At 35.5% G+C, this 23,323-nt stretch overlaps 1 protein-coding gene, 1 long non-coding RNA gene and 1 pseudogene across 2 annotated transcripts; 1 reads left to right on the top strand and 2 right to left on the bottom strand.

Moving 5' to 3' along the window:
* Positions 1 to 474: 474 nt before the first annotated feature.
* LOC148928465 (putative glutathione S-transferase) lies at positions 475 to 15,949 on the bottom strand (annotated as a pseudogene).
* LOC125192748 (uncharacterized) lies at positions 4,442 to 8,192 on the top strand. Its single transcript, XR_007171463.2, has 3 exons — positions 4,442 to 4,906; positions 6,814 to 6,938; positions 7,701 to 8,192. It is a non-coding gene; the product is annotated as an uncharacterized LOC125192748 (long non-coding RNA).
* Positions 15,950 to 17,407: 1,458 nt separating the features above from the next.
* On the bottom strand, positions 17,408 to 18,518 carry LOC125192341 (glutathione S-transferase U19-like). The gene is made up of 2 exons (XM_048089882.2): positions 18,166 to 18,518; positions 17,408 to 17,938 (listed from the first exon to the last, which is right to left on the bottom strand). Exons 1-2 carry the CDS (start codon positions 18,478 to 18,480, stop codon positions 17,588 to 17,590), a joined length of 666 nt encoding a protein of 221 aa, XP_047945839.2. The 5' UTR covers positions 18,481 to 18,518; the 3' UTR covers positions 17,408 to 17,587.
* Positions 18,519 to 23,323: the final 4,805 nt, after the last annotated feature.

Genomic DNA, 23,323 nt, shown 5'->3' with positions numbered 1-23,323 from the left:
ATGGAATGTGAACCACACATTTACAAATTGATTTTATTATAGAATGTGAGTGCAACGTATTAGGTGAATAGTGAATCCATTTACATATAATGATAAAAGAGAAATATAATTTTAAATCACGAATACTCCAAAATGAGAATATAAAATATTATTTCATAAAAAGAGAGAAGTATATTTTTACGTCAAACCACGTTATGAACATCTAGGCTTTAGCACTACACTATTTATGAATCCAATTTGTAGGTTCGTAAGCCTCTTTAGAAGGTTAATAAAATATTATTTCATAGAAAGAGAGAAGTATATTTTTACGTCAAACCACATTATGAACATTTAGGCTTTAGCACTACACTATTTATGAATCCAATTTGTAGGTTCGTAAGCCTCTTTAGAAGGCATTTATAACCAACAGTATCTTAATAGCTTGAGTGATTATGATGGTGGCCCAGCCCAAGTTTTAATAAAACTCACCAACAATACTAGAAAAATAAAAAATCTCAAAATTCCAGATTTCAATTTTTGTACGTTACACACTATTTCAAGAGAGATGGATACATGTGGTGATGTACCTAGGCATCAACATCAACTTTAAATTTCTCAACCACCAATCAGAGAGAGAGGTGGTGTTATTATCCAAAATACAACGAAAAATAGTATTAAAATTAGGAGGTGTCGGTGCCGAACACCTTCCTTAGCATTAATGCAAAGTCGTAAACCTTGGCCGGAGTGGCCAAGGATTCATTCGAACACCTTCTTTAGCGCTAAAGCAAAGTCGTAAACCTTGGTCTGATCGGCCAAGGATATTCCGACACAAAGTCTATCTCCAATGCTGAAACCACCGCACGTTTGATAGGTGTGGAACCATGTCGTATACGAAACCAACGCCACATCCAAAAATCCGAAGCTCTCGCCACCGAAGAAGGCCTTGTCTCCCAACTCTGATTCCAATTGCTTTAGAATCTCAACCAATTCCTTCTTCGCCCCTTCTAACTATTCCCCGCTCTTAGTCCACATCTTCGTTCAAGCAACATACATCTGCAACATTAAACAAATCAACAAACCATAAAATAAAGCAATCAGATTGATTAGGGCATAACAGAAAGAGAATAACTGATAAGTTATATTCTAAGCATTAGTTACTGGTCAGTATGTCGTGATTTACATCTGCAAGAAAAGTTGCCTAAGTGTGCAGGAAAAGGGTCTCAATCAGTAGGAGACGGTTCGGACAACTCAGGTGAAAAGATTGCTAGAAGGGTGCAATACTGACCAAGATGCTAGAAGGCTCGAGATGGAGAAGAAGGATTGATGGGATGATTAACCATTAAACAGGGCAAAAGAGTCATTTTGCGAAGGAAGTCTACCCTAAAAGTAAGGGCAAGCCTCCCTATAAAAGAAGCCACTTGGAGAGAGAGAAAGGAGTTCTTAGTTCTCATTCACTACTTCACTTAGCTAGAGTTCTCTCTCAATAAAGATCAGTTCCTTTCAGCATAGTCCACATCTTCTCATTCCTCACCACAACCATGGTCACCTGAAGTTCCAGACGTCCACCGGGGAGTCATCATCCACCGTTCCAGCCAGTTCATCCGTAGTAGCAGCAGTTTCATCGCCTGGAGTAGCGAAAACAATCTTTACTTGTTTTCTTCGTTGGATCTGTTGCCTTGTTTTCTTCGTTGGATCTGTTGCAAATTTAAATCTTGTTACCTTTTGAAGTATTTCGTTAAGATCCAAACGTTTTAGTTATGGAGTTTGTTTTACGCATCTCTCTTTGGTTTGAATCTGCTTCATTCTTCCTAGGAAAGTTAGATCTAGTCATCGCGTTTATTTTCTAAGTGTTTACGCATGTTTTGTTTGAGTAGGCTAGATCTGGGTTTGTTAACTGGAATTTCAAGTTCTTTGTTTCGGTTTAAGGTTTCGTGCATGAGTTTCTCGTTCTGCGTTGCCGTTGCCACCTTGCATGTTAGCCAGTAGGAGTAATCTGGAATTAGTAGACGTTAATCTTCAAGTTTAAGCTTTTTAATTTATAGATCTTATGTTTGAAGTTGTGAATCTGAGTTCATCCATTGAGTTTGTGTTCATATAATTTCTATGCATACTTGTTGAAAAAGAAAACATCACAATCCACTTTTTCTAGGACCACTTTTGTTTTTTAGTTATTTTTTGCTTCTGTCTTTTACTTTAAGTTTGTACCCTCCAGACCTGTCAGAGGTTCCACACAGCCAACACATATCCTTTGTTATTCCATATTACCTTATTTAGTAACTGTTTACTTTCCACATGTCTTTGAGACACCTTGTCCCCTATTTTCACATACACAACCACATGTCGGTCACTTTCACGCCACCCAGTCAGTAGAGTACCACTTTTAATTCCTGTCTAGGTAGATTTTTCAACCCAAAAGTGTGGTAGCTAACCAAAACCTTCCAAACTATCACCACGATTATCCTAAACATGTCCATCTCTGTGGGATTCGACCCATACCTCCACTATACTAGCCAGTAGAAGTGGGTTGAGAAATTTTATTGATACCAGGTTCCGGTCGTCGTGCCAACGACTCAGCTAGGTTGGGATTTTCATCCTGATCAGTTGGATACACCCTTAATTTAACACAACACCGAAAACCTGCTCTTTCAATAACGTAAAGAAGAAAGTAAAGTGAGAGAGAAAAGTAAGATAGAGAATATAATAACAGAGAAAAATTCATGGATTTTATATGTTTTTAAGGACTAGATTTGACTCGTTTTAAATGTTAATAATGCAAATTATGTTTTCAATTGCATATGTTAGTACATTTTTATATTTTTTATGTGTTTGTTGATAAATGATAAATAAGGTCAGAAAAATGAGCAAAAAGGGTCAAGGTACATTAGCCTCAGTTCAAGACGATTTTCCCAGCATTGTTGTAGTCCAATAAGTGATTAATTCATACCATTCTCTTCATTTTCGAAAGATTTTTGCGTGAATACCTTGCAAGACTAGATCAGAATTCTGTGGAGAAAATTATGACTATTCTACGAACATTGCGCAGTGTAGTCAAAGCTAGCAAAAATTAGAAGGAAATTCAAGGAAGAAATAAACTATTTCCCAAATCTCAACTTTTCATCGAAGGATTCGAAAATATCATATTTTCAATTAATTGGAGGATACTTTTTATAATTTTAAACTTTTTTCTAGCCTATAAATACCCCCTAACCTATTTCATAGCAATCATCTTAGAATCTCCAATCCTTCTCCACCTCTGCACATTCTTCCATCCCATATTTTCACATATAATTCATCCATCTTCCATTGGAGCGGAGCTCTGCGGATCAAGGGAAGAGAAGACTGAAGATTGACGATTCAACCTTAGGTTTTATCAATTTCTTTCATGTCTAATACTTTTATTATTGTTTTTACTACTTGTCTATGAGTAGTTAAACATCCTTTGTAGATTTTTTGTTGTACTTTATTATGAACATGTTTTGATTTATTGAATTGAACCTTTTCCTAGCTCTTGTGATTATTTTCTTGTTCTTGTGTTTTTATTATTCTTTTATCTGACAAACTTTAGAACAATGTTCGTTTAACTAGATTAATCGAGAGATAGCTAGTTTTACGTGGTAAAAGGAACGAGTACAACACATATGTTTATCTGCACTCGAGAGAGGGGACCCTTTGAGAGGGCTTGAGTCTTAAGAACTTAAAGAGTTAGAATCTAATCTATTGGAATGAGACTTTGAGAGTTAGAGTCTAACATACTGGATAGGTGCACACGAGAAGGACTTATTGTAACAGCCCGAACTTTCGTACCTTATTATTGTTACTATTATTAGCCTAAAGAAAAAAAAATATAAGTGATCGTTGTAGTATTCAAAACCTACCCTTTACGTTTATAGTAATCGATCTTAGAATTATAAATAATAGTTGCTTTGTTCTCAAACGAACATTTCAAGTACTATTAAAGGATTAGATCCAAATTAAAAGTTCACACTGTCTGACATATCCATCCGAAGTCTGCTAAAATCCTATTATATTATAATTAGAGAGAGACGTGCAAGTCTCGGGCAGCCCGTTTGACGACAATGCTCGCATCCCAACGAAGTCCAACACGTCACCAATATCCCCAAATGAAGTTCCTACATAATATGGGAAGTTAGTAGAAATTATAGTTAATGTCCGGATCAAAATATATAGTAATATGGATTAGAGAGGACTTCATTTAGGAGGATTCACACATCATAACAAATAAAATATGAGGAGCTTGCAAGTGAGTAGTATGCATATAATCTCTCAAATTCTTTTACGCCAACATTTCATATTTTTGCATTAAATGAAAATATCATCACAAGATTTGCTAAAAGCAATGGATGGAGCAGATCATGCCAAGTGAAAAAAAAAAAGAAGCAAGATATCAAACCTCTGCAACAAGATATCAAATCTTGAAAAAGGTTGCCTATATCCAACTTGCCATACAAGGCTAATATATCTATAAATAGAAACAAAATTCTTTTCTTTCTTCCTCTCGATCACCTTCACAATACTCCTACAAAGTTACCTTGAAACTTATTCACAAACAAAATCAGCCTTGTACAACATCAAATTAACTTACTAGTGAAGATAGAGTAAGATACCCAAAATCCATCACAAACTTGGAAGATATTTTAGGCAGTTAAGCCTTCCACAAGTAAAACCTCCCCATGTTAAAACCCCCTCCACTTGCACAACAACTTGCAAGAGAAGAGTCAGTACTTTATATAAACCCCAAATATTTCCATTTTAAGCAACACATCGCTGTCAAACACATTCTCTTCATACCACATCACTCACATAGGATAGAGTAGTACGAGGAAGAAGAGTTGAAGAGGAAGAAGAGTTGAAGATAATTGTAGGATGAAGCCTACAATCAACAACACGTTTTCCACCTATCATCAAGGTAAACATCGAAACCATTTCTACTTTCTTTCATACACATACATACATCCATAATTTGAAAGTAGAATCTGCCCAAGTAACATCAACAAATACACATCAAGTTTAACATCATCTTCCACCACTAAGCCATCCATAACAGTAAGACAAATGCCCCAAAATCACCAAATTCATGAAATGAAAGGAAGGAAGCATACACTCTAATGACTAGTTAATTGGAAAACTTATCTCATGAGTACGAATCTGCCGGATTTCCGGCGAATGGACTTAGACAACCCATCGACACGAGGACAGCCCCACAACCCCGATATGTCACCGATTCAATGATTTCAAGACCTTTACAAATCTACAAGTTAAAAACATCAAACTGAAATTCAAGATTTAATCTTTAGAAATAAAACAAAAGGGGGAAATGATAAAATTGGGCATTCCTTACCTTTCGGGAGTTCGGCGAGGAGGCGGCGGCTGTGGTGGCTTCGGGGGAGCTGCTCCGGCAGCGCGAGGCACGGAGAAGAAGCGGCGAAGCCGCTGCCTGTGCATGCACAGCAGCGGCAGCGGCAAATCGGGAGAGAGGGGGGCTGAGGCGCTGCGTAACAGCGGTGATCGGTGATGGCGGCGGATCCCGAGGGAGAGAGGTAGAGGGCCACGACGGCGAGCCGCCACGCACACAGCAGCGGCGGCGGCGTGAGTAGTAGACGAGAGAGGGATGAGCGAGAGGGAAAGAGAAAAGAGAAGGGGCGGACGGAGGAGAGAGAGAGAGAGAGAGACCGCCGGAGGAGGAGGAGGCGGCGCGCCGGAGGGAGGCTGGCCGACGGTCAGCAGCAGGCAGGAAGGAAAGAGCTCTTTTCTCTTTTTTGTTAGTCTCGATAGAATGAGGAAGGAGAAGAAGGAATGAGTGGGTTCTTTATTCGAGCTAATTATTTAGTGATTTGGGCCTAGGCAAAAGGAATTGAATGTAAGCCCAATTTTAATTGGTGCTGCACTAAATAAATAGGGGTTAGGCCCAATTTTTGAATTTAAATTATTTTGGGTCTAAAATAAAATGGTTAAGTAAGCTAAGATAATTAGTTTCGATCCGAGTTATTATAGTTTTGCGTAAAATTTGTAACAATGTATGAAGTATCAATTTAGTCGAAGCACAAAAATAATAGAAAAAGAAACATCAAATGATATATGAGTTTTAGAAGTTTTAAAGGATAAGCGAAGAATGAAATGGGTTAATTAGGAGGCATGTATTCCTATTAAAGTTTAAGAATTTCTTGAAGTCTGATTAGTATATCATATTATATTGTTTTGTTTCCAAAAAGGTTACCTTTGCAAGTTAAAGTCCGAACGAGAATTTCAAGTTAAGGAAATTCAACGAACGAGATGAGCTTTCTTATACTAAAAATACAAATTATATTTTGTAAAAACTCGAACACATGTTCGTGATTTTAATGATGTTGTCTTTCCATAAATGTTTTGTGTATGATGCCTATCTGTTGGCTAAGGCCAAGTGAATTTTGAATGATGATATATAAGTCGAATTCGGGTCCTAGTGAGGGTGATGTCCTCGCTCGGACTAGTGTACACGGGATACCTCTGGCCGTGAACGGACGGCAGAGAAGGTGACCGTGGAAGGTGGCCACCTTCCCGGAACAAGGATACCTCTGTCATGATGGGCAGGGAAGGTGACCGTATGAGAATACCATCTCAGCGGCACAAGATGATCAGATATGGCTAAGTACAGGAAAAAGGGGCTGCAGCCCAATGTGAATAATTTTAGTAAGCTCGGGTCTTTTCAATAAAACCCCTGAGTGTTACTGTGATGATGGCTTGACAATATTTTAAAATGTATATGTGTATTTTTCGGCAATGTGTTCACTGAGTACTTTTGTACTCAGCCCTGCATATATATTTCTGAATATGCAGGTTAAGCGGTGGCGACGAGGGGCGATGTTGAGCAAGGATGGCGAATGTGTTTCCGTTTGATAAATGCTTGGATGCATCGTGTCTAAATACACGGTGTCATTCTCTCTTGACTCTTCCGCTGCAATGTAAATAACGAGCTTATGTTCCTTTGTGTCATGCACTCTGATATATTTTGCAGTTATTCCAATTTAATTTCATTCATATCAGTTTTGCCAAGATTCCCCTTTCTCCCCCGCTTCTTTAATCCTCCCCTAGTTGCGATAAACCGTGTTTGCTATCCTTAGCAGAGTGCGGTCGTGACACTTATTCTAGAATAGTGACTTTCCTAATAATCCTAGAGACATATATAGGCAAAGGTATCGTGAGATTAATCATCACTAGGTCTTAGTAAAGGTAAAGTTTCTGCGAGCGTTGAACTTGAATTCTTTCACTGAATGACTTTGTTGTTGCTATGTATTAGTTGTTTGAATTAGAGTTTGATGGGGAATGATGAATTTTTATGTTTTGGATTTTTGGAATTAATTATTGTTGGGTGTGATTGAGTATATTTGACCTTTGTGGGTGAAAATTGAATATCCCTTTGGTTTGATTATTGATATACATAGTTCATATTCATAGTATTATGAGGCTATTTTATCTTGCATGAATTGTGTATATTTAGAGATTAATTGCTTTTTACTTGACCTTGGTCTATTGTTTAAAATTTTTGCAATTAATTGGGGGATAAAGAATATTATGGGGGATGAAAAATGATCATGTTAAGGTAGATAATTTGATTTACATATTTTATGCCTTGATATGAATAAAGTTTGGGGGAGTTGACACATATTATGCATTGTACTTTACTACAATTTTCTTCATTCTATGCTCACATTGCGAATTTGTAGGTACAAAAGGCATCCCAAAGGAAATCCTAAGAATGTGGGATAACTTATGAGCTTTAAAGAACGTCAAGCTAAAGATGTTAACCAAGTGTTTATTGGGAGGCAACCCAACATTGGTATCGTTTTTACAAAGAATGTATGAATCAGAGTACATGGTACAAAGAATGTAAACTCAAATTTTACATTGCAGCGGAAAAGTCAAGAGCAGATGACATCGTGTATGGAGACACGATGCATCCAAGTACTATTCTATCAAAGGATCTTCATCGTCTATGCTCAACACCGCCCGCCGTCATCACTGCTCAACCTGCACATTTTTAAAACATATGCAGGGCTGAGTATTTGGTGTACTCAATGAACACGTGCCGAAATATATTTTCATAAAAAACGGTTTTGTCCAGCCGCACTTGAGTGAACTCGGGGTTTTAAGAAAGGTCCGAGAACACTAAAACATTTTCATTTATCAAAAGCGATCTGTCGATCCATTTTCCTGAAACATTTGTTGTATCTGACAAACTTCTAGTGAACAGAATTCACGAAACTCCTGGTGAACTGGAATGTATGGGCTTATCCCACTTACAAACCCAATTTCACTAACTCCTGGTGAACCGGAATGTATGGGCTCATCCCACTTACAAACCCGAATTCACAAAATTGAAACTCCTGGTCTAGTAGCGACTTGCTAGTCAATCAGATAGGCAAGGTTCAAAACAAAACATGGCTTGACATAACCTTTGCAACTTTAACTTTTCTCATAAAACCTTTTTGAAACATAACCTCATATTTCTTTTATCAAATGCTGAGCACATACTTTCAAAACTTCCTTTCCTCATAAACATTTTCGACTAAAACTCATTTTTCTATCGGTCAAAGCCGAACTCATAACTTTCAAAACTTATTTTTCCTCGTAAACATATTTGGAACAAAACTCATTTCTATTGGTCAAAGCCGAACTCATAACTTCGACAAAGGCTAAACAGTTCACGAGTATTCGTAAGGCAACACATAGCATCATACTATAAATCATATCACTTTCACTTTATGCAAATACCACTTTCATAAAACTGCACATTAAATAGCAAACTTGCACTTAACATCACATCTTATATAGAAGCACACAAAAATACTTCTCATAAAACTGCAAACATACTTTAAACTGAAAGCTCACTAAAATACTTTAGTTCAAAAGGCCACGTAAAAACACTTTAGTTCGAAAGCCCACCTCGTTCGCTTAAATCTCCTTAACTTGAATTTTTCCTGATCCCACCCTTAACTCGTGAAAATAGCCGTTTGAAAACAAACAACGTACTAATAAGACTCAAGAAATTCTTATACTTTAATTAGAATGCATGCCCCTAAGAAATCTTGGCCCAAGAACTTAATTAGAATTCTAGCATAAGGACCAAATTAATTTCAGCCCAATCTCCTTCGTAAATTATTTCCATCCGACCCAACTGCTCTTCTCCTTTTCTATGAACTTAGCCCAAATAAATTATGCGGAAGCAGCCCAACTATCAGATCTTCTCAGCCCAAGCATACACTATTTCTGGCCCAATGTAAATTCCTCAAATTACTTCTCAAGAGGCCCAACTTCCTTAAATTAAATCAATTCTTGTCCAAGATTGGAAGTCCAAATAAATTAATCTCTTACTACTCTTATGGCCTAGTTAACAAACCAAAGCGGATCAGCCCAAACATGGCCATGTTTTTCTCACTTAACGGTAGGGAGTAAAAATGATTCTTAATTCCCTTTTCTCAACCCAATTCCCAAGTCAGAGAAATGAAATTATAATCTCCCTAAGAGCATCTCCAATGCCAGCTAGCCAACCGGCTAGCCGATTCGCGTCGCTAGCCGGTCGGCTAGCGGAACCATTGGAGCAGGCCAGCGCTGAATCGGCGAATAAAGCGGCGTAGGCTGGCCGATTGCGTGGCGCTGGCCGATGCGCTGGGCGCCATTGTTGCGTGCCGATCGGCCAGCGCCCAATTTTGATTTTTTTTTAAACCTATATAAACGCGATTTTAGTTTCATTTTCATTTGCACTACTTGTTTTAACGAGTTTTCTCTCTCTCTAACTTTCTGTACAAGAGCATCATCGAGCGATGAGTAACGCGGGTGGTAGCAGTGGTGGTAGTGGTGGGGATGCTGAGGAGTACGAACGGAGGATGAACGAGGCTATGGAGGCCTACATGAACAACGAGATGGAGCGGTACATGCGTAGGGTGGAACAGCAGGCGATACCTCGCCCTCCATGGGTTGTCCACCGCCGAGCAGTGATTGATCGGGATCACGTAGCTGCACATCAACGGCTGTATGACGACTACTTTTCAGAGAACCCGCGGTTTCCCACAAACATGTTCACGTATCGTTGACGCTTTGGAGCGTCGATATCTGTGTTTCCGCTTCAGGCACGATGCGGTTGGCAGACCCAGCCACACCCCTATTCAAAAGTGCACAGCAGCAATCAGCAATCAGGCAGTTGGCCTACGGAGGCGCGGCAGACATGAGGGATGAGTACCTCCACATGGATGAGTCGACAGCCCTGGAATGTCTGAAGTATTTCTGTGAGGGTGTGATAAACATTTTCGGTGAGCAGTACCTTCGAATCCCTACTCCCCAAGATTGTCAGCATTTGATGCAGATGCACGGGGAGCAGCATGGGTTCCCCGGGATGTTAGGCAGCATAGATTGTATGCATTGGGAGTGGAAGAACTGTCCGACTGCCTGGAAGGGGGCCTACACGACCGGCTACAAGTCAAAGAATCCCACGATGATCCTCGAGGCCGTAGCTGATTACCGGCTGTGGATCTGACATGCATATTTTAGGGTAGCCGGGTCGAACAACGACTTCAACGTCCTCAACTCGTCGCCCCTATTCAATGAGAAGTGTCAGGGCATCGGTTCAGCCGTCTCATTTGTGGCCAACGACAACCGGCATGATATGGGCTACTACTTGGCGGATGGGATATACCCTAGGTGGCCTGTCTTTGTGAAGACGATCAGGCACGCAAGGGATGAAAGGAAGGCCTACTTTGCGGAAAGGCAGGAGTCGGCACGCAAGGACGTGGAGCGCGCATTTGGTGTGCTCCAGTCTCGATGGGCAGCAATTAAGGGTCCAACGCGTTTGTGGGATGTTAGATGCGTTTCCCAAATAATGTGCGTCTGCATTATCATGCACAACATGATCGTCGAAGACGAGGGCGTACAATTGACTAGTTGGGCCAATGACGATGAAGCCGGTCCAAGCCACAGAACGGCCACCCTTAGCGTACGACGTGGGGTACCTCTCGATGAAGCCGGCCGGCTCAAGGAATATGCCGACATGCACCAAGTGGAAGCTCATATTCAACTCTAAAAGGATATAATTGAAGAGTTGTGGGCACGGAGGACTGCACGCCCATAGTTTTTTTCTTTATTATGTAATTTTTTTTATCTATGTACCTTATTTTTAATGCAATTAATGAATTTTTCCGTATATATCTCGTAAATTTAATTCCGTAATTTAATCGTAATTTTAATTCCGTAAATGTACTATATTTTGAATTATTTTTATTGCGGCTGGCCTATGGCTGTCTTAAATCTGATGTGGCAGGTGGATTTTTAGTGCTGCTGACGTGGCAGGGAGAGAGAGTGGCTGGCCTATTTGCATTGGAGATGCTCTAATGCCTCCATCGTCTTCCTCATCCCTCACCTCTCAACTTACATCAAAATTCTTAAATCTGAGACTAATTTCTCTTGCCCTAGCTCTACAAATCCTACTCCAAATCGACGCCACCAGCATAGCGGTCGCCGTCCTCCGCCGCCTCCTCCGACGGCGTTTCTCCTCCTCGGCGAAATCGCCGTCAACCGCCCATCTCCGTCCAGCTCCAGCAGCCACTGCCTCGCGCTACTGCTCCAGCAGCGCCGTCGCTCCAGTGAGCTCTCCAGAGCTCCGTCGTCATTCGATCGCACTAAGATAAGCCCTCTAACTCCCATCATCTAGTTCGTTATGTTCAGTTCCTCTTTGGGCAGTAGCTTTGTAGAGTTGGGGGTCTCAAAAATTATGTGTTTCACTTACTGGAATGAGCTTGGTATTTGGGGCTAAAGTCTTGATCCTTTAATTATTAAAGCTTGCTACTGTTGTGAGGTTCCTAAAGCCATGATTCTATGTTCTTGAGCCAACTATGATGTCCGAAATAATGCAGAGAGGGTGTTAGTCTATTACCTCATTCTCGATGACTCCTTCGAACGCCGGGCTGCTCTTAAGCTCGCCGCCATTTCCTTCACTCTCTTTGCTCCTCCGAAAATTTTGGTGTTTTAAGGGTGGTGAGAATGAGGTGGTGATGGGCTGTTTTTATAGGAGAAGAGTTTTGGCGTTTTGTGGACAATTTAGGATAAATATTCCCTCTCCTTTTTGGTTTTGGGTTTAAAGCTTCACTACTAAATTGGTGTAAGAGAGAGCTTTATTTCTATTTTGAGCTAACAAATCACCTCTCTTCTTAGGATGAGCTAAAAAGCCTTATTGCCAAATTTGTGTAAGTGGATAGGAGAGATCTTGCTTATCTCACCCTTATTTGATTCCTTCCACTTGTTTGCAAACACTTTTTCTTGGACTTGGCTAGTACCATTTCTAATCTACTTTTGGTAATTGTATCTCCTTTGCATGTTTAAGGCTACTCAATTTTGGTTGTGTGTGGCTGTCCAACCGAGAAGAGGAAAGGGAAAATGATCATGATCCAAGGCGTTCCTTGATCTCATTACCATTTTTAGCTATAGTCAAACTTGTAGACTTTGGCTTTTAGAGTAGCTAAGATGTAGCAAATTCCTTTCCTGTGTATAAATGGGTGTAGAGCATTCTATTTGTTTAATTGGCATTTCTTCTTTCCACAATTGTAGTTAATAAAAATTGAAATTCCTTGCATTTTAATTTCAATTGTCTCTTCGTCCAAATTTTGTTTTATACTCAAAAACTAGTGCACGAAAACTCGGGTTGTTACAATGAAGTGGTGGACCGTGAGTTTAGTTGTTTTTTATAGTTTTTTTTAAAAAAACCCGGGGTGAATCTTATCATTAGTATAATATAGAAAACTTAGAAATACTCATGTTTAGTGACATCAGACCAAGTTGCCTATAATGAAAAGTTCGTTTATGTGTTGATTGAGTTGACTTAATGCATTGATTTGAGAGTTTTGTGAAAATGTACATAATTAATGAATTGCTTGTTTAGCTTGAATCATGCTTATACCTTGTGAGATTTGGGCCATACATTTCTTTCTTGTGTGATTTATCTGCACTCATGTCTTCGTTTCTAGAACTTGCTCCCGGTCTGCCTAAGTCTACATAGTGTTTAAATGATAAAAGAGGACGATAGGCCATCCTTCTTAGCTAATAAATGACCATACTTGAATATATTCTTAGCTAGCCACTTTTGAGCCTTAAAGCCTATTCTTTGGAAGCTAAATATAGGGAGAATATTCATACACTCTTGGGGAAAGTTAGTTTATATCTTGTGAAAAGAGTTGGGGAGGTAAGGTAGAAGTAAAAGTAGTGTGCTTACTTGTGAATAGTGCATAGACATCTAGATTTGAAATAGAAATTTGGTTGTGCATAAAAGAATAAAAAGAAAGGATGTACAAAAGAAAAAAAAATAAAAAGAAAAAAATTCGAGAAAGAAAAAAAAAAGGATAAAGAAAAAACAAAGGAATTTGGGAAGTGAAATGATATCTGGACAAAGTCTAGAATTTACTGAGATTCGAATCGTTGGTGGGGTGCTAAGTTTGATGTAGTAGAAATTGGTCACTTTGGCTATGATTGGGTTTAGTCACAAAAAGTAGAGGATGAATTTGACTTTGAGCAAGCCTATGGTAAACTTTGTATGTTGCATGATCTGAGAGCATATATTCTTTACCTTTTACACTTTGACAGTTAGTGATAAACACACTTCTAAACACTTGTGAGCGCATGTACTTCAATATGCTCAACGAGCTAGAAATGAAAGTGCACTAATAAGTTTTGTTTGATTTGATTTATATTCTAGTCAAACTCTTTATTTTTCATGGTAATGTTTTAGGCAACTATGAACTTAACATCTGTATTTCTTTATTAGTTTTTCTCTTGTTTTATTTGAGGACAAACAAATAATTAAGTTTGGGGGAGTTGACAAACACGGATTTTACATATATTTAAGGACTAGATTTGACTAGTTTTAAATGTCAGTCATGCAAATTATGTTCTTAAATTGCATATGTTATACATGGGGTGTATTAGGGTCCTCGCAGCTCTTTGGTATTAAGCTTCAAACAGATCACAACTCTTGGATTCTTGGATTGAATGGTTGTGATAAGCTACATTATTATACTAAATATCTACTCCCTCCGTCCCACAAAAGATGTCACACTTGTGGGACGACACGGGATTTTAGGAGGTTTTATTTTGTGTGTTAACGGGACAGAGAAAATATAATTTTTATATTCATGTGAGAGAGGACTTTTTCCATAAATGGAAATGTGACATCTTTTGTGGGACAAATCAAAAAAAAAGTGTGACATCTTTTGTGGGACGGATGGAGTACATTATTAGTCGGTGTTCATTATTAGGATGAAAATATATATTATTAAACTATAATGCTACATTATTAGTCGGTGTACATTATTAGAATGAAAATCTACATTATTAAATGACACGTGGCATTAATCCAACCGTTAGATGACAAAATCGTGGGACTGAGATTCAGTTGAATGTTTGAACAATACATCCTTGTTATACATTTTGATATTTTTGATGTGTTTATTGATAAATGATAGAAAAAGACAGAAAAAGGTGCATAAAGCACCAAGGTACAACAGCCTCATTTCAAGCCGATTTTCCTAGAATTTTTGAAGTCCAATAAGTGATTAATTCATACCATTCTCTTCATTTTCGAAAGAGCTTTGCGTGGATATCTTGCAAGACTAGATCGGAGTTCTATGGAGAAAGTTATGACTATTCTACGAACATTGCGCAATGTAGTCAAAGCTGGCGGAAATTCAAGGAAGGAATAAACTATTGCCCAAATCTCAACTTTTAATTGAACGATATTTTACCATTTCAAACCTTTTTCTAGCCTATAGATACCCCCTAACCTATTTCATAGCTATCATCTTAGAATCTCCTATCCTTCTCCACCTCTACACCTTCTTCCATCCCATATTTCCACATATAATTCATCCATCTTCCATTGGAGCAGAGCTCTGCTATCCATGAAAGAGAAGACTGAAGATTGAAGATTCAACCTTGGGTTTTATCAATTTCTTTCATGTCTAATACTTTTATTATTGTTTTTACTACTTGTCTATGAGTAGTTAAACATCCTTTGAAGATTTTTTGTTGAACACTATTATGAACATGTTTTGATTTATTGAATTGAACCTTTTTCCTAGCTCTTGTGATTGTTTTGCTTGTTCGTGTGCTTTTATTATTCTTTTTTCTGACCAACTGTAGAACTATTTATGTTTAACTAGATTAATCGAGAGATAGCTAGTTATACGTGGTAAAAGGAACGAGTACAACACATAGGTTTATCTGCACTCGAGAGAAGCGATCCTTTGTGAGGGCTTGAGTCTTAATAACTTAAAGAGTTGGAATCTAATCTATTGGATGGATACTTTGATAGTAGAGTCTAATCTACTGGATAGGTGCACTCGAGAAAGGGGTTATTCTAGAATCGTGATTTTCCTAATAATCCTAGAGATACAAAAATGTAAAGATTCCGTGGGATTAATCATCACTAGGTCGTAGTAGTTGAATTCTAAAACTCTTCATTGTTTAGCCTGATTTGTATTATTTTGTTTTTATACTTGTTTATTTATTTTTTTCTGGTTTATAAAATCAAAAGCAAAAACTTCGTGTCTCTAGATAGTATATGACACTTAGTATATGATAGTTAGTTTCAATCTTATTCTCTGTGTTCGATATCATCGTACTAATCTTTAGCTATACTAGATCTACCCTGTATGCTTGCATGTATTTTTAGTGTTAATAAATAGTGCATCAGGTTTTTGGTACCAAACCTCGTCAGTGTAATCAACAATGACAAGCGACTCACAAACGGGTTTACCGTTATGAATCAAAACGGGGATTTTCTTGTGAATGGGGTTGGATTGAAGAAGAAGTGAGCTTTTGTTGTGAAGTCCTCCTCTTTGTACTCGTATTCCACGCCTTTTGCAGCTAGCGCCACTCGAGCCCTCATTCCGAACATGCTAGCGAAAAAATCGAGCAGAATCGCCTTTTCTGCCATTTTTTTCTTTCTAAGATTTTGAGTTTGTTGAGAGTGGTAAACCAATACTACTCCCTCCGTTTCATAGTAATAGAGTCATTTTGCCATTTTGGTATGTTCCATAGTAATAGAGTCATTTCCCTTTTTAGTTAAAGTCAATACATTTTTCTACACCTACATTACTCTCTCTTACTTTTTTCTCTCTATATCTCTCTATGGTAGAGAGATATAGAGAGAAAAAAGTAAGAGAGACTCTACGTTTTCTATTTTCCACTTTATTTTCTCTTTACTTAACTCATCTAACATAATTTTCTTAATCTCCGTGTTGAAAAGAAACGCCTTCATTATTATGGAACGGAGGGAGTATTATATAGAGAGTGTGGCAGTTATCATCGGACAGGAGAGGAGTGGATCATCGGATGAGTTTACATGAATCTAGATTATGCACGACACACACTTTAACTGGTAAGGTAGTACTCCAATAATTATGAAAAAGTTTTAATAAAGATTGAAAGCTACGCTATGACAATAAATTTTAGAAAGGTCCAAACTACTTTTTACTTTAAACTTTATTTTTTCACATTTTGTCCCTTAGCTCCAAGTACAAATTTATCCATTGAGTATTTGTAGTCTCGCTACTACAAAAGATATGTTAAAGGACGTTTTTTCAATGCAATTAAGGACGTTTGTATGTGTTTCTAAAAAAATCACCAATACTTTGAAAAACGTTCTTATAGTTTGTGTCCAAACAAAAATTAGATAGTGCAAATTGAAGCGTCCTGAGAAGCAAAAGATGAATTCAATCTATCCTTAATTTAGGAACGCTTTCTTTTGCGTCATAAATTGTTATTTCTAAAACTTTTCCAACGCAAGTAATTGCGTCTCGATATCCGTGTCCTTCAAGTAAGTTTTTGGTGGTGTGTATTATGTAATTGTGATCTAAACTAAATCCGTCCTTTAAAAATACAAATTATTTTTATTTTGATATGTTACTTAAAAATGTAAATTTTTTATTTTAGGAATTGTTTTCTCTGATAAGGTGAGACTTATTCTTCAATATCATTTTTTTCTTTTATCTCTATCTTACTTTAACAATTACTATTTTCGTAAGTGAAATATTGTCCACATTTGAATCGGCACGGGTTTTAAGAAATATAATGAAAAGTGAGTGGAATGTGGGCTCCACATTATTAATTTTATATAGAATGTGAGTGTAACGTGTTAGGTGAATGGTGGGACCCATTTACTTAAAATGGTAAAAGATAAATGAGACTTTGAATCGCGGACACACCGAAATGGCGTGAGACATTATTTCACAAACAGAAGGAGTATAATTTATTTTTATGCTTGACCATATTATAAACATTTAGCAATACTCTATTTATTAATCCAAATAGTAGTAGGTTCTTAAGCCTTTGGAAGGCATTTATAATCAACGGTAACTTTGTAGTTTAAGTGATTATGAAGGTGGCCCAAATCTTCACAAAACTCACCAACTGTACTCAGAAATATTAAAAATCTCAAATTCCAGATTTCTCTTTTGGTGCATGTGGTGATGCACCTAAGCATCAACATCAACTTTAAATTTCTCAACCACCGATAAAGAGAGAGAGAAAGGTGGTGTTATTATCCTAAACACAACGTGACATAGTAGCAAAATTAGGAGGGGTCGATACCGAACACCTTCCTTATCTTTAAAGCAAACTCGTAAACCTTGACCGGATCAACCAAGGAATTCGACACAAAATCTATCTCCAAACACCTCTTCACCCACGCACTGAGTGTGGGGCAGTGCTCCCCAATGCTGAAACCACCACACTTTTCGTAGGTGTGGAACCACGCCGTATATGTGACCAATGCCACATCCAAAAATCCAAAGCTCTCTCCACCGAAGAAGGCCTTGTCTCCCAGCTCCGATTCCATCTGCTTCAGAATCTCTACGAATTCCTTCTTCCCCGCTTCTAACTCTTCCCCACTCTTAGTCCACGTCTTCCTTGCAGCATCATACAGCTGCAACATTAAATAAATAAACAACCATAAAATAAAGCAATCGGATCGGTTAGGGCATAACAGAAGAGAATAACGTAGCAGAGAAAGTAAGCAATAGGGAAAAGTAAGACAGAGAATATAATAGCAGAGAAAAATGCGTTGATTTTTAACAAAAAAAGAAATATGTCAACTCTAATAGAATATTAAAAAAAAGAATATGTTCCAACATGAAACAGAGGGAATAGTACCTTTTTGTCGATGTAATCAGCCCAGAACCTAGATTGGGCTCTCTGGTAAGGATGGGAGGGCAAAAGAGGGTATTTGTGGTTCCAAACCTCGTCGATGTACTCAACAATGATAAGTGACTCGCAAACGGGTTTATCGTTATGAATCAAAACTGGGATTTTCTTGTGAATGGGGTTGGATTGAAGAAGAAGCTGGGATTTGTTGCGCAAGTCCTCCTCTTTGAACTCGTATTCCACGCCTTTTGCGGCTAGCGCCACCCGAGCCCTCATTCCGTACATGCTAGCAAAAAAATCAAGCAGAATCACCTTCTCCGCCATTTTTTCTTTCTGAGTTTTTTAGTTTGTTGAGAGTGGTAAACCACTGCTATTATATAGAGAGTGTGGTAGTTATCAAGTGAGCGCATTGTTGGATGTGTAAGGTAGGCCTCCAATAATTAAGAAAAAGTATTTTGATAAAGATTTAAAGATACCTTATGACAGTAGATTGTACAAAAGGTTTTTATTTAATCCAAAAGTATTTTTCACAATCTCCGGCCCCATTAAATATTTTATATTTGACCGGTTCGAGTTTTAAGAAATTGTTTGAATTTATAAAGGAATGAGTGAAAAAAAGTTAGTGGAATGTGGACCCCACTTTAATATAATAGTTTTATAATAATTGTAAGTAGAATGAGTTAGTGGAATGTGGAGTCTATTTACTAAGGGGGTGTTCGGTTGACAAGACTAAATCTCATGATTAAATATGTTTCATGTTTGGTTCATAAGATTGACTCCATCAACTTAATCCTAGATGGATAGTCTCATGATAATTAGTCATGGCAACCGAACACCACCTAAAAGTACGAAAAATGAAATGAAATATTTATTAAAGACCGTTCAAATAAGGAAATATGAGATATTTAATAAGAACCAGAGGGAGTACTTTTTAGCATTACTTTTATTTACGTTTTGTCCCTTATAGCTCCAAGTGCAAATTTATCCATTAACTATTGCAAAATTGATATCTAAACTAGTATTCCCTATATCCTTTAAAAATAAAACTTGTTATTTAAAAAAAAATCTTTCTAATAAAATAGGACTCAGTCTTCAGTATCATTTTTAACTTATGTAACGTAGGATACAAATCAGGCTCTAATAAGGAGTAACTATATACTTTAATACAGATTTGTTATGTTTATACTTCTTCCATCCTCAAAGAGTATGAACTATTTCCTTTTATGTCCATCCCTAAAGAGTATGAATTTTCTAATTTTGAAAAACTCAAACAACATACTACCCCAACACATCATTTTATTTACAACTTATACCATTACTATTAACACGTATACCATTACTATTAACACTTATACCATTATAATAATGGAGACCCCACTCTCCACTAACAATATTTTCACTACCCTTTCTCTCTCTCTTACTTTTCCCCTTATTTAATAAAACTTGTGCCAAACCCAAAAGTTCATACTCTTTGGGGACAGAGGAAGTATAATTTATACTTCATTCGTCTCATAATAATACGTGCACTTTGTATTTTTATTCATCTCATAAAAAAATATGGGCATTCCATATGAAAAGTTATCCAATATATTATTCATATACATCAAGTTATTTACAATTTATATTACCATCAAAACACTAAGAATAATGTAGAATGGAGAGAATAATAAATTTAAATTTAACTTGCATTTAATGAAAACTTATAAATTGTGAAATATATTAATCAAACTTCATATGTTCAATAAAAATAGATTATTTTTAGGTTTGTTAAATATAAATATTTTATTATTTTAGGTTGTCTTACAAAATAATATTCCTTCTGTCCTAAAAGAATACGGACTTTGCATTTGGCACAAGTTTCAATGTCAAATTGGTAAAATAAAAAAAGATAGAGAGAAAAAGTAATTAAAGTATTGTTAGCGGAGAATGAATAGAGAACAGTAATTTTTATTTTAGAAAACATTTTACTTAATAAAGTATGTCTAATTCTCCATAATTTTAATAACTTTTTCTTTCTTTACTTATTAATTAAATATTTTATCAAATATGCATTAAATCTTTGAATGTTACTTTGTATCATCCCATAATAGAAGTCACATTAATTATGAGCACGAGTTTTAATAAATGTAAAAAAATGAGCTCAGTAATTTAGTGGACTATAAATCTTATTTATATACTCCCTCCGTCCCACAAAAGATGTCACACTTTCCTTTTTAGTTTGTCTCACAAAAGATGTCACATTTTCTTTTTTAGAAAAAATTATCTTTCACATGAATATAAAAATTATATTTTCTCTCTCTATTTAACACACAAAACAAAACCTCCTAAAATCTCGTGTCATTCCACAAGTGTGTCATCTTTTGTAGGACGGAAGGAGTACTAATTTTAAATAAAATATAAGTAGAATAAATTGGTAGAATATAAGACTTACTTGCTATTTATTTATAAGTAAAAGTAAAATTTAACTTTTATCGTTGAACAACCAAAATTGTAAAAATATGACTTATGGGATGGAGTTAGTATACATCTATGATTGAGGGATATTACCTCAGCGATGACGATATTTATGCGATGAATATATCCGTTGGGCATAACATCGAAAACCATTGTCACTGGTGGGACTTGTGTGCATGAATCCATGTGCTATTTCAACATTTTAGTCCACGTTGTTCACATCATGGTCACATTTTAGTCCCATTTCTACTTTTTCTTCTCTCCTACTTTACTCTCTCTTCATTAATTCACAAAATAATACTACCTAAAATCTTGTGCCGAAAAGCAAATATTGCATACTTAATGGGACGGAGGGAGTATTTGTTATTATGACTAATTTACCCTAGAAAATTATTTTGAAGACATAATGGCATTGTCATAATGAGCATAAAATAGTAATTATATATTATATTATATTTTTATTTAAATTTATGTTATGTTTATTTACTTTTTTAACCTTCCATTAAAGTATTCATTAAATATACTTATTTAAGGAAATTGCACTAACTATGCGTTTACAATTGTTTTAGCTTGCAATCCTCATATTTATGATGGCATTTTTTTTATATCTTATTGCATTTATTTAAGGACACATGTTTAAAATTTTAAAATATTGTATTTCATAGAATCTATATATTTAGTGTACATTTATCTAACTAACAAAATAACGATAGTATATTTATTACAAAATCAACTATATAACAGATTTCTTATCAAATTAGTTTTACAAATTTTAATTTAAATAATTTATTAAAATAAATAGTCATATGAGTGTGAGAATACTAATTAAGTCTATGGTTTTCATTTTAAAATTTTTCATAATTTAAATTTTAATTCTTTACTTCCCAGATTTAAAATTTATTTATATTCTCAATTTTTTGGAACGTTACGTGAAATTGATCAAAAAAAACAATCAAATATTGTTTACTCATCTATTTATTGTTTTAAAGACATACTCAATAATTTATACTCCCTCCGTCCGCCATTAGGAGTCCCGGTCACTTTTACATACTCATTTCGTAAAAATCATAATAAATAATTAAAATGGAGATATGGTAAAGTAAGAGAGAGAATAATATTGAGAAGAGTCTTATTTACATTATTCTCTCTCTTATTTTACCATTTCTCCACTTTAACTATTTATTATGATTTTTACAAAACGGGTATGCAAAAGTGAAATTTTAGTTGTATTTATCGTAATATACAACAAATTGAAATTTGATACTCCTATATCATACAGTATATAAATACAAATTGGTTTGCAGTGTCGTTTTTTAGAATTTTTATTAAATAATTTACTTTCCAAAATTTAATTTTCATAAATTCTTAATTTTTGAAACATTATAATTGAATCTCGATAAAATTTGATACTTCATATGATAGCACTTATAATTTTTTATAAATTAAATTTAATTGTTTTTATCATTTAGAATTTTAAGAATTATTTAATAATAAAATAATTGAATATAAATACTTATTGATATTTTGTTGGATATCAATAAGAAACTAAATAGTGAAAATAGTTGAGATTTTGTTAAAATTTTGACTAATAAACATGAATGATAATTGATACTTACTATGTAGGAGTATTAATTAGTTATATGGATAGTTAATTTGATTAGATTTGACTTTCCTTCCCAATAAACAAATCATACATAATTACTATTAATTTTCCTTTTATCCAAATTAAGGGCATATTAGTGTATATTTAAATTAAAATTATAGCAAAGTGATATAAAGATATTATGGCATAGAGACATTATGTATCTAAATCACTACTCTTTACCTATTGTTATTTTAGAAACATAAATATTAGATTATGAAATTAATTAATCGGCACATGCTTATAATGCTTGCATTCAATGTATTCATAATTTTAAATTGAGTATATAAAGTCTTAATTAGAGTATTCATACTTTTGATTAGAGTTTTCATACTTTTAATTAGAGTACCATTAAAAGTATATTTCGTAATTGTACCGAAAATTTTGTATCGTTATCGAGTAAAAAATATCAAAATTAAAGAATTTCATATCATTACCGTATCGAAAGTTTCGGCATACCGGATTTCGGTATACCGAAATTTTGGTATGGATAATATCTATACCGTTATCGTATAGAAATTTCGGTATATCGTACCGATCTTCAGTATACTGTTCTGAACGGTATATCGAAATTAAATGGATATCTATTTATGATTTTAGGGTTTCCAATAAATATTTTATGAATATATAAACAAATTAAATGGATATCTATTTATGATTTTGAACTTTTAATCTTAAAAAAAATTATATTATTATAAGCAGTATAAACGGTATGTATCGATAATTCAATACGTATTGATTTTCGATATATTTCGGTATACCAATAACATCGATATATAACGTATATTCAATATAAAACGGTATACCGCGGTATAAGAAAATTCATATTGTTATCGTATCGAAAACTTATGATACGGTATTGTATCGTACCGAAAATTCGATATTTTTTGATATTTTTCAATACGATATGATCGATATACCATTTTTTCGGTATATTCACCCAGCTCTAAATTTAAAAGTATATAATTTTATAGAAATAATCATATACTTTTAAAATATAAAATTAAAAACGATTGTTCTTACAAATAAAATTTATTTTTATGTTTATAATAAATGTATTATATTTATAAA

Source organism: Salvia hispanica, chromosome 4, assembly GCF_029641045.1.
Source record: "Salvia hispanica isolate PSC_SH4W2 chromosome 4, Shi_PSC_v1, whole genome shotgun sequence".
Taxonomy (NCBI): domain Eukaryota; kingdom Viridiplantae; phylum Streptophyta; class Magnoliopsida; order Lamiales; family Lamiaceae; genus Salvia; species Salvia hispanica.
This window is presented reverse-complemented; position numbering and strand designations above follow the sequence as displayed.

What these genes read in the sequence shown, in the direction of transcription:
- LOC125192341 (XM_048089882.2), bottom strand. Translation starts at nt 18,480, where the DNA reads ATGGCGGAGAAGGTGATTCTGCTTGATTTTTTTGCTAGCATGTACGGA. An exon ending in CTGATTACATCGACAAAAAG is followed by an intron (nt 17,939 to 18,165) that starts GTACTATTCCCT and finishes TTAATGTTGCAG; the next exon opens with CTGTATGATGCTGCAAGGAA.